Source organism: Chlorocebus sabaeus, chromosome 2, assembly GCF_047675955.1.
Source record: "Chlorocebus sabaeus isolate Y175 chromosome 2, mChlSab1.0.hap1, whole genome shotgun sequence".
NCBI classification, from domain to species: Eukaryota; Metazoa; Chordata; class Mammalia; order Primates; family Cercopithecidae; genus Chlorocebus; species Chlorocebus sabaeus.
The window spans coordinates 59,132,088-59,144,455 of record NC_132905.1 but is presented as its reverse complement, the minus strand read 5'-3'; the positions used below and the strand labels follow the sequence as shown (position 1 = coordinate 59,144,455).

Sequence of the window (12,368 nt, the reverse complement as noted above, 5' to 3'; positions counted from 1 at the left end):
ACCTGTGATTGGGATATCTGCAGCCATGTTTTCTTTCTTGCTCTTGTCTCCACAGCCATTTGAAACTTCTAAAAATTGAATGCATAATAATAAAATGTATTTCAAAGTTAAGGAATAGATCCTTTGGGTGTTTAATTGCCATTACTTTTTTTTTTTTTTTTTTTTTTTTTTTGAGACAGAGTCTCGCTCTGTCGCCCGGGCTGGAGTGCAGTGGCCTGATCTCAGCTCACTGCAAGCTCCGCCTCCCGGGTTCACACCATTCTCCTGCCTCTGCCTCCTGAGTAGCTGGGACTATAGGCGCCCGCCACCTCGCCCGGCTAGTTTTTGCTTTTGTATTTTTTAGTAGAGACGGGGTTTCACCGTGTTAGCCAGGATGGTCTCAATCTCCTGACCTCGTGATCCGCCCGTCTTGGCCTCCCAAAGTGCTGGGATTACAGGCTTGAGCCACCGCGCCCGGCCAATTGCCATTACTTTTATGTTCAATTTTTTTTTTTTTTTTTTGGTTAATGTATTTCTTGTCTGAAATAATACTGTTCCTAACAGGAAATCTATTCTAAAATTAAGGTATCTCATAAATAAAAATTTAAAAATTAAATTAAATTAAGGTGCCACTATGTTGCTTTCATGCAAAATAATTAGGCCTGACATCTATCAAATTTGGGTGGGACATAAAATAAGTGAGTTTCACATCCTGCATATGTACATCAACTCGAGCAATTCCTGAGGAATTCATAACTGTCTTGGAAAACCATTAAAGCAGTTAAATGGCATGTCTTAGCAGTAGTGCTAAAATAATCACAGTTTCTGGGTGCTCAAAATTGGTTATCGAATTTGGGGGGCATAAATTCATTGATTGTTAATCAACTGTTTAGACACTGGTGAGGTTCTATTATAATTAAAAGGAATGTTTACAATTATGAGTAAATTCTATTAAGTGATATCAACAACTTCACAGTACTTTATAGAATCATCTTCATCTTTGTGAGATCAAAATCATCTACTGCCAAGCAATTAGTTTTGTTAAGATTTCATAACTTCTGAATATTTATTTTATTAGAAATAAATTCCCTAGAACGACAGACTTACAGTTAGATTTCCCATTCCTGTTAGACTAAAGGAGAACATAAGTATTTATTGGAAGGTGGTATAAAACAAATAATACATTATGCATATTAAAATCAGAGGTATTCACTAGTCAGTGATATTCTACAGGTATACCTTGAGAAAGATGATGATGACCCTGAATGCCTTTTTGCTATGGACACACACTTCAACAATAGTTACCTTGTTCCCTTGTAGGAACGCTGTTGAGCCATACAGCAAATTTGGCTTCCTTTATTCCACTATTGTCATTCAGAATGGATGGCAAGCTGCAAGATGATTCACTACTGTGAATAGCTGACCTATGGCCACACTCTTCTGTAGGGGCTTTTCTCAATAATGCTGTTGCCTACAGTGTTTCAAAAAAAGCACAAAGAAATAAAAACAAACTGTAGCCACATTCGTCTTGGTCTCAAAGACATAGCCTTCAAATATAATTTTAAGTTAAGCTTTACTTAGGATTTGTTTCCTGTATTTAAATGAAATTAAAATGTCAAGATAAAATAACACCAGGTTATTTTCTACTATAATCTAATTCTTTACAAGTTACCCTCAAAATAATACACTTTTTGAGGGCTGAATCTTATGCAATGCAGAAATGTTCTTCTGCTTGTTAAGTATGTATATGAAACCTGACCACCTCTGTTAATCTGGGCAGGTTTATCCTCCCTTTGATATATACAAAAGGCAGAGAGCCTCAGACCTCCTTTCTGAAGGAAAAAATTATTCTTTCATTACATGAATCCTATTTTCTAGGCATGTCAGACAGAATTACTTTGAACTGAGAAAAAGATCTGGAAAGATGTGACCCTGCCATATCCCCGTCCTCCTCAAATGACCCATGAACTTCCCCTAAATAGGAAGATTGCAGAAAAATTTGTGGCTGAAGAGAATGCACTGAGCAGAAAGATAACTGCCCATATTCTAAATTCCAATCTTCAATCAAGTACTAAGATGGTCTACACTTTGCCTGTAAGTTGTCTGGGGATCTGGGGAAACTCACCTACCACACTGCCTATCTTTTCTCAAAGGCATTGTCTTACTTATAATACCTCATGTGTCCTGAGCAAGGAGGAAGACATAGGTTTTTATCAGAGCCAACCTTAGAGGTGGAGAAAAAGGGGCAATTCACAGGGCCTGGGTTAGTAGCCATGTCTCTTGATTTTCAGGTCAGTACTTTCCCCTAAGAAATACAAATATGCTGGCAACAAGAGTTAAACTTTTAGTAGGTAACCACTGGTCACATTATCCCACTGCCAGACTGTATGTTTCTCTCATTTCCTATTGATAGGTGGCAATTTCCTTAGGTAGCTGGAGAGGAAACCTCGGTGGTGATGGTGACCCACAGGTAGCTGACGATGACAGTAAATACTGGGTAGTGTCCAACCCAATTGTGGGAAATGCCCATGAGTCTTTAAAATTAATATGAAGAGCAGAAATGGACAAATGTTCATAGGTCATCATTAGCCAAGAGTGAAGTGGTAACAGCGTAACTATCCAGTGAACAAGGTGGAAAAAATAACCTTCCTTGTGATTAACATGAAAGAAGGCAAAGACACTCTGACAGGGAAACTCACTAAAGCAGAGCATGGAAGGTCTGGCCTTGCATATTCGGCATTTCAGACACTTTAAAGCAACCGCCTTTAGTCCTGACATCCCTGCAGGGTTCTTGCCTTCTGCCCTCCCTAGTACTGGCTAACCTCCTGGACCCATGGTCTACCCTAGGAGCTGGAGTAGCTGATTAGGGGGATTTAAGGAGTTCTAGTCCCCCTGGCCAAAGAACTTGGTGTCAAGTTAGCCTTGCAGCCAGGCCCTTTCTGTGGTGCAGTTCTAGTGACCAGGGGCTTTTCCTCTATTTCTAGAAACTAGTCCCTGGATTTCACTCCACTGTGATAACTCTGTTGGGATGACTTGCTCAGTATTCCCATTTCTGCAGAGTAGGGGGAAGGCATAGGGTCCTGCCCTTGAAGGCCAGGCCAAGGTTGGTTCCCATCACCGCCCCCATCCCAACTGCCTACACAGACCACTGCGCTGCACCTGTTTCTGGAATCTACTACAAACATCTTTCTAATGAGTCCTTGTATGCTTGACAAGAATACCGCCATTGCCAACAGTTCTGCGCTAAGCCCTCTTTTCCACGGTGAGGTAAATAATGTGGTGGGCACACTGCACTGCTAGTTTAATTTACTTTGTACACAGACACTCCTTAAGTTTATGAAGGAGTTACATCCAATAAACCCACAAGTCGAAAAAATTGTAAGTCAGAAATGTATTTAACACACTTAACCTACTGAACATCACAGTTTAGCTTTGCCTGCCTTAAACTGCTCAGAACACTTACATTAGCCTACAGATGGCTAAAATCATTTAACACAAAGCCTATTTTATAATAAAATGTTGATTTTCACATGTAATTTGTTGGATACTGTACTAAAAAAGAAAGACAGAAGTGCTCTATGGGTACTTGCAGTATGGTTTCCACTGAATGCCTATCACTTTCACACTACTATAAAATCAAAAAAATGTAAGTTGAACCATTGGAAGTCAGGGACTATCTGTATTTTATCGCATTTATCTTCACTACTCAATACTTATCTCCAGGATTTCCGTTACTTTTTTGATAGAAATGTTTACAAAACAACCTATCTTTTAAGATAATTCCACAGATAATTTCTCAAAGATGATAAGCAGGGATGAAGACAAAAGTTAGTCTCAGACAAGGAGAGACAAGGATAGATCACAGATTTCTAGTCAAAAACAACTTTGTTTTGAGACAGTCTCGCTCTCTTGCCCAGGCTGGAGTGCAGTGGTGGGATCTTGGCTCACTGCAACCTCCACCTCCCAGGTTCAAGTGATTCTTGTGCCTCAGCCTCCCAAGTAGCTGGGATTACAGGCGTGTGTCACCACATCAGGCTAATTTCTGTATTTTTAGTAGAGGTGGGGTTTCACCATGTTGGCCAGGCTGGTCTCGAACTCCTGTCCTCAGGTGATCTGTATTCCTTGGCCTCCCAAAGTGCTGGGATTATAGGCGTAAACCACTGCGCCTGGCAAACACAAACTTCTGCAGTCAGGAAAACATCTGTAATACATTTTCAAGATGTACTGCTTGCAGATGTTCCAGAAAAGTGTATTTCTAAGGAAACCTCCAATTTGAAGGAGTTTGCAGTCTGAGACTGATGACACTAACACATAGAGAAGCTCAGAGAACAGTTAACAGGTTGCTTTATGACATCTCATGCTGGGACTAAATAGGTTCTGCAAATTGGAGCTAATTCTCGGAAAAAATGTCACTAGACAACAATTTTACCACAGGCTTTCTGATAGTGCTTATGAATGAACTATGCATGGGTTTCAACTTACCTGTTACTAATAAAGGCTCTCTTTTTGGAGCCCAGAAGAGAAAACTAGAGATCGTTTCATTGTTCTCAGCAGTCTGAAGCCTAAGTCAGTACCAACAAACCATCTCTTCACTTTTCAGCCTTCCCAGGAGCCAGGAGAAAGGGCTTGGAAATTAAATGCCAGGGCACACACTATTTGTGGAATGACTGATATTGATACTTCCATATTTCAGACATTATGGCAGATAAACCATTCTATGAATTATACCTACAGTACTATTCCTTTATTAGCCCAGTTCTACTAGAAGTTTCCTCCATGTTCAGTTTAAATATTAATCTTGCTATGTCTAGAACCCCAAGAATCATCTAGGCTGACTCTTAAATTATATCAAAAAACTTAACGGTTGTGATATTCAAATGTATAAACAGACAGATGTAAGATATTAATAGAAAAGACATTGTGTCCAAAACACCATTAAGAAAATTAAAAGACAAAAATTAAATTGCTAAAAAGATAGTAACAAAATCTCCAAATTTATATTTAAAAAGTTTTTGCAAGTCAGTAAGAAAAAATATTACTACCCTAATAGAAAAATGAGCAAAGAACATGAGCTGGCAGATTATGATAAAAGAAATACAAATAGCTAATAAATAGGTAGAGAAAAAGTTCGACCTCAATTGTAATAAGAAGGTCAAACGAACAAAAAAAAATTGGATGTCATTTTCATCTCTCAAATTGGTGCCCCTAAAAAAAAAAGTTGATAGTATCTAGTTTCATAAAGAACTCAGAGAAATGTTATTTTCATCCATTACTGGTAACTCTGATGACCCTTCCAGAGTGAGATCTGGCCATGCATAGCAAAAGCCTGAAAGATATACCCACCTTTTGACCTAGTAATTCTACATCTAGGAATTCATTCTAAGAAAATATTATAGATATTTGTAAAATCTGAATTGCACAGATATTCTCTGAAACTTTTTTACTAGAGGAAAAATTAGAAACAAATGTTGAACAACAGGTAAATGACTGAAGTGACAGTGGACAGGGGACCTCTGTAAAGCCATTTGAAAGGATATAAATAGAACATGTAATGGTATGAAAGAGTTCACTTTGCAGCAAATGGGGGTAAAAAAAACACAAGGTTATGTATACAAATAATGCAACCTACGTTTTTCAATGTATTAATTATTATTATTATTTTTTAAAACAGAGTCTCGCTCTGTCACCCAGGCTGGAGTGCAGTGGTGCGATCTCAGCTCACTGCAACCTCTGCCTCCCAGGTTCAAGCAATGCTTGTGCCTAAGCCTCCCAAGTAGCTGGCATTACAGGTGTGTGCTATTACACCTGGCTAATTTTTCTATTTTTAGTAAAGATGGGCTTTTACCATGTTGGTCAGGCTGGTCTTGAACTCCTGACCTCAGGTGATCCACCAACCTCAGCCTCCCATATCAATATATTAAATATTAAAAAACATACACCATAATGTTAACAGGTTATATATAAATAGTAGAATAGTAGGATAAAGGCCAGTTTTCTTTTTGTTTATCTTACTATTTCAAGATTTTTTTTTAATGTTTGTTTTTAAAAGAAAACATATGCTAGCTCTAAAGAAATCCAATTTCTGCTATCGGTGGTACCAATACAAAGAGAAAATGAATGTAAATGCATCTGATAAAATTAAATTCCCTTCTATATGCAAACCAGTGCTACTAACACAGATACAGAAAAGCAAAAGAATTAAAAATCATGGATACGGACAGCAGATGATATTTTCCCCTAGTATGCAGATTTAACTGACTCTTCCTCAAGGTTCAACAATATTCCTCTTGGACAATGGAAGTAACTTCTCGGTGTTTAAAGAGAAATGCAAGCATCAACACTTAAGTTCTACATTAAAGGGAATGAAGGGATTTTACCTGTATAGCAATTTTTTTTTAAATGGGAAGATATTCATATAACCCAGCAAATGAGTCTTCAGGAGATAAGAACAAGAAAACAGTCCAGCATTTGGGGAAAGCATCTTCCTGGTGAATAAAACTGGTTTGTGTGTATGGTGGGGGGCAGGACCCAATCTACTCTATGAGTGTCACCAGCAGATTGCTCTGCTATGACAAAGTTCTCCAGGGCGGAAATAGACATCACTTGGGAGAAAACTAATATTAAGGCACCTTGTATTTTAATGAAGTACCCAACTCATCTTTTTCTCCACAAAAAGTAATTACAAATTTTTCTGATTTAAAAGCAGGCAGTTCAATTATGTAATTGCCTAATAGGTTATGTGGGCACTGCAGACCTTATCTGGTCTCCAGGGAACATAATCTGCGTTTCTGCGGCTTTGATGATGTATTTACTCAAGAGAAGGGATTGACTCGGGCTGACAGCACAGGGAACCACAGGTAAACATCATTTACATGCGGCTTTTTAATTAGCCATTTACCCAAGAGATCAAAGTAAATATTTCTGAGTTTCATTAGACTCTTAACCAAGTAGTTTCTAGTAGAGCTTTTTTAAATTTTGAAAATCACTTACTTTTAAGATTTTATCTAAAGAGAGAGATTTAACCCGTAGTATTTACTAAATATGTAGATGGTTTCAATACACAGAAACAATTCAAAGAAAGACACTTTAGTTTACTAATCAGAAAAGCATGACATGTAAACCAAAACAGTTTTAGGACTCACAAAAGCATTTTGTCCTTCAGTTCACAAAGCGTGCCCCGCCTGCATCATTTTGGTAATATTGTTCTTTGGGACTGTTCTTCAGTCCCAAATAATATTGTTCTTCACTCACAACTTAACTGGATGGGAAATTACCTGTTTACTTCCTTTTTTTTTTTTTTTTTTTTTGAGACAGAGTCTTGCTCTGTCACCCAGGCTGGAGTGCAGAGGGGCAATCTCTGCTCACTGCAAGCTCCGCCTCCCAGGTTCACACCATTCTCCTGTCTCGGCCTCCTCAGTAGCTGGGACTACAGGTGTCTGCCACCACACCCAGCTAATGTTTTGCATTTTTAGTAGAGACAAGGTTTCACCGTGTTAGCTAAGATGGTCTCGATCTCCTGACCTTGTGATCCACCCACCTCAGCCTCCCAAAGTGCTGGGATTACAGGTGTGAGCCACCGCGTCCAGCCTACTTCCATTTTTAAGGATAGATTTTGTCATTAATCTATTGGTAATTTTTACGATTGTCCCTAAAATGAGATCAGAATGATTTAAAAAGGAACAAAGATCTATTGGGGAAGCACAATATAATTTGATTCATTAGGTATTAATTGGACAGCAACCCCTCCCATTATTGGAAAAATTGAGTAGATTGGTTGTTTAGGACTTGGACTATGTTTTCTAATATAAACAATATCATTAAAAAAAAAAAAAAAGATTGGATAGCAAAGGACAACTGACCAACACTTATTTTACCCTTAAAATGCCTAAGATGTGATGTACTTGCAGTGAACAAGCATGGAAAATAATGTTGTTACAAGACAGTGCTAACTCAAAGGGACAATAAAACCCAAACAGTATCTTTCTTAAGATCTATGTTCATCAGCTGGGCATGGTGGCTCACACCTGTAATCTCAGCACTTTGGGAGACTGAGGGAGGGGCGTGGATCGCCCAAGGTCAGGAGTTCGAGACAGCCTGGCCAACATGGTGAAACCCTGTCTCTACTAAAAACACAAAAAAATCAGCCGGGCATGGTGGCACATGCCTGTAGTCCCAGCTACTTGGGAGGCTGAGGAAGGAGAATCACTTGAACCCGGGAGGCGTGAGCCTCAGTTGCAGTGAGCCGAGATCGCGCCACTGCACTCCAGCCTGGGCAACAGAGCGAGACTCTGTCTTGAAAAAACGAACAAACAAAAAAGGAAGCAAACGAAAAAGATCTACGTTCATCAGCAAAGAACGAACGGATCTAGGTTATCTTTGAAAAGGGGCATGAAATCTGTGAGAAGCGTACAGGGGGCTGTACCTATCTTTGTAATAATTTATTTCTTCCCCCTAAGGAATAGGGGGAAGGGGGAGGGAAGGAAGTTTGAGAAGAGGGAGAAGAGAGAAAGAGCAGAAGAGAAGGAAGGTGGGTGAAGTGAGGGGAGGAAAGAAGGGAGAAGGGGGGTACGAAGATGGGGGAAAGGAGGAAGAGGAGGAGGAGGGGGTCGGAAACAAATATGGTGCAACGGTAACAACACATGTGAATTTGGGTTGTGGGCATGGGATTAGTGGGTCTGTCCTATCACTGAATATATGCATGTTTGAAATGCTATAAAAAAAAAAGTCCTACTACTCTCTTAATTGCAGCAGCAAGAAAAGAGGGGTCTGAGGAGGACTGAAGGTGCTCTGGAAGGCTGGAGGGGGAATGCCAGAGGCTCTAGATGGCACAGCCACGTGGGCATGTGACTTCAAGACAGAGGCAGCAAAGCTTGACTCCAGAAGGTGCAGGTATATAATCCTTGAACTATGAGCATGACAATAATTTTAAAAACACCTTAAAAAGAATCAAAGCCAGATTATCCTATATTATATATAAAGATGAAAAAACATGATTCGAAATAAGACACATTCCCAAGATGTTCAACCTAGAAGTCTGTTTCCCTGAATGTGACTTTTCTAGGGAATGAGGAAGGAATATGCCAATGGACATGCTCTAAACTTGGGCTTCTGGTTCCTCCCCTCATAATTTCCTTGGGAACTTGCTCCATCCATTTCCATGTTCTGTTCAGCATCTTCAAATTCTCTCTTGGCACCAGCTCCCAAGGCCTCTCCTTCCTCTTGCCTGAAACACTGCAGGGTTCCCTCCTTTCAATGTCTCAGTCCCAAACCAAACATGAAATTCCCTAAGGCACTGCAGAACTCCTATCACAGCTCTGTTCAAAAAGCTCCAGTGGCTTTTCAAAAGCTACAAAACTAAACACAGTCTCCCTGGCCTGGTGTTGGATGCTGCACACCATGGCCAGCAACTGCTTCTTGTGCTCCTTCTCACCATCCCCAGACTTGAGTCCTCGCTTCAGCCTCAGGATGGCTCTGTTGCCTGAGTATGTGTTGGGTTTCCCAGTGTGCTCTCTGGCTCACAGCTGCCATTTCTTGTCTCCTCTGCCCCCTCTGCCAACTCATACCGTCAAAAGCCTATCTTTTAAGGATCACCTCTCACACCCCTGTACTCCCTCCATCATGACCTCTGCCTTCCTTGCTTCTCCAGGAGTCTTGGCTTGGCTCTCTTTCCTGAAAGCCTGTATTTTTGCCATTTTCTTATTACATGCATCCCATGATGTCACACCCCAGAAGGAAGGCGGGGGGCACATTTTATTTGTCTCTTTCCTTCCAACGGATCTGGACTGATATCTGTGTACAGTAATGGATCGATAGGTATTTGCTGAATTGACATGAATGACTATACAGTATTTCTAAAGTATGGAGTGGAGATGAAAAACCAGAGTGTTATAAGACGCTTTGAAATTTCTTGGAAAATGAATTCCTACATAAAACATTCTGCAAAAGGCCTGAGGTCAGAAAGTTAAAAACCAACCAACCACAAAACCTCACTTACTACTTTTCTTATCGTTGTTTTTTTCAAATACATAACATTTCCTCAAATGAATAACTGGCACATCTGGAAACTTTTTTTTTTTTTTGAGATAGTGTCTCACTCTGTCACCCAGGCTGGAGTGCAGTGGCGTGATCTTGGCTCTCTGCAACCTCCGCCTCCTGGGTTCAAGCAATTCTCCTGCCTCAGCCTCCCAAGTAGCTGGGACTACAGGCACATGCCACCATATCCAGCTAATTTTTGTACTTTCAGTAGACACGGGGTTTCACCATGTTGGCCAGAATGGTCTTGATCTCTTAAGCTCGTGATCTGCTTGCCTCGGCATCCCAAAGTGCTGGGATTACAGGCGTGAGCCACCACACCTGGCCAAAACTTTTCTTTTTCTTTCTTTTTTAAATAAAAATTACTAACCTTGCTCTGTGATCCACATTTGTGACTGGGAAAACTTCAGACAGTTTAGCTACCTACCTCTTCTTTGAGAGAATTATCATGTTCTTTCAAGGTGGCAACATGCTGACCCACCAGTGCCCTCGGTACGCCTGAGTCTGGTGCTTGTCCAGGTCTATAAAACAGAAACAGGACACTCACTATAGATTTGTAATATTATAAGATTCCTACTTTTTTAAGGGCCTCAATTATGTTAGTAGAAGATGGTTTATCCAGAAAAGTCTGGAACTCAACATATTCTTGACTACGTGAGCTTTGAGTACAAGTATCATTTTTTTTTTAACTTTTAAAAACTTTGGTTATTTCATTGCTAAGTGAGTATTCTCACCTTTTGCTGCACACAGAACCACCTGGTGAGTTCTGCACAATCTGGGTGCCTGGGGTCACCTCTACAGAGTCCAGGAAAAATGGTCTGGGGTGCGGCTTGGCCAGTGGGCTTTTTAAAAAATTTATTTTAAAATTTTAATCTATTTCTTTATTTAGAGACTGGGTCAAGAGACTGGCTTTCATCATGTTGCTCAGGCTGGTCATAAACTCCTGGGCTCAAGCAGTCCACCTGCCTCGGTCTCCCAAAGTGCTGAGATTATAGGTGTGAGTCACCAGGCCTGGTCTGGTCAGTGGGATTTTTAAGGCTCACAGAGTGATTCTAAAGTACAATGGTTTTGAATCACTGCATAGATGGTCAGTCTTCCACATGTAGTCAAGAGAAAAAGATCACATTTTCATCTCGACAGCAGTTGTTTTGTTACACTCTTACCATGGTCTACTTACAGTTTTTTAAAAATTAAGATATTAGGAAAGCGTTAAAAAGTAAGCCTATACTGCTACCCAGGCTGTGGTATTTATATACTAAAAGGAACCAGAGTTCATTAAAGAAATGCCCTATTCAAGTCTGGGGCAGAACGCACAAGATGAACCTGAAACATCTTGTGGGTACCAGAAAGCAAGGAAGCTCTCAAAGTTGTATCAAAAGAACTGAAGGTGGGGAGGGGATATCTTGAGGAAGCTCCCACTGTCAATGATGGGACGATTTCAGCCCCAAAAGGATACTGACTGCAATGGACTGAAACACAGGGAATACATGAAAATCCTTGAGTTCATCTAAAAATAAATAAATAAAATTTAAAAAATAAAAATAAAAACCTTTGGATTCAGCCTTAAAAGGAAATCCTGTCACATACTACAACATAGATGAATCTTAAGGGCATTGTGCTAAGTGAAATAAGCCAATCAGAAAAGGACAAATACTGTATGATCCCACTTACATGAGGTACCTAGAACAGTCAAATTCATAAAGACAGAAGTTGAATGGTGGGTGCTGGGGCCTGGGGGGAAGGGAAAATGAGGAGTTGTTTAATGTGTATAGATTTTCCATTTTATATGATGAAAATGTTCTGGAGATCTGTTGTACAACAAAGTAAAGATATTTAACACTACTGAACTGTACAGTTGAAAATGGTTAAGATGGCTAATTTTATGTTTTTTTAAACCACAATAAAGACAAAATAAAAATAAACTGTAAAACCTTTGGAGGTTGGTAGGGCAACAATTCATTATTCTGCAAATTGGTAAATAAAGAAATAGAATAAAGCATTTATCCTGCTTTTGTGGTCAAAAAATACATTTCAGAGTCACCAAGTAGCTGATAAGGAAAAGTTCTTCCAATAAACGCAGAAGAAATGATCAAATTAGAAAAGTCACCATTTTGTAAGTCCAAATTAATGAATGTATCTAGGAAATGGTCATAATGTTGTGAAAATTACATAATAGTAAACTTCTGTACCGGAGTTATCAACCTTCCGACATTTGAACCCACAGATCGGTCTTAGTATCACTAGCCACGGGGTGACCACGCATCATGTGCTGCCCAATTTTAAGTACCAGCACCACCCATGACATTTTCTTGCCAAAATAACTGGCCTGGAACTTAATCACACATTTGGATCTAACC

General features: G+C 39.8%; 1 protein-coding gene across 5 annotated transcripts in view; it reads right to left on the bottom strand.

Annotated features, from left to right (window-relative positions):
• Nucleotides 1-12,368, bottom strand: part of KIZ (kizuna centrosomal protein) — a 130,289-nt gene that overhangs the window by 33,936 nt on the left and 83,985 nt on the right. For all 5 annotated transcript variants that reach the window (XM_007961557.3, XM_007961517.3, XM_007961545.3 and 2 more), the window contains 3 exons: nt 10,439-10,532; nt 1,285-1,450; nt 3-68 (listed from right to left, as the gene is read on the bottom strand). In XM_007961557.3, coding sequence (XP_007959748.3) covers nt 3-68; nt 1,285-1,450; nt 10,439-10,532 — 326 coding nt within the window. The remainder of the gene's footprint in view (nt 1-2; nt 69-1,284; nt 1,451-10,438; nt 10,533-12,368) is intronic.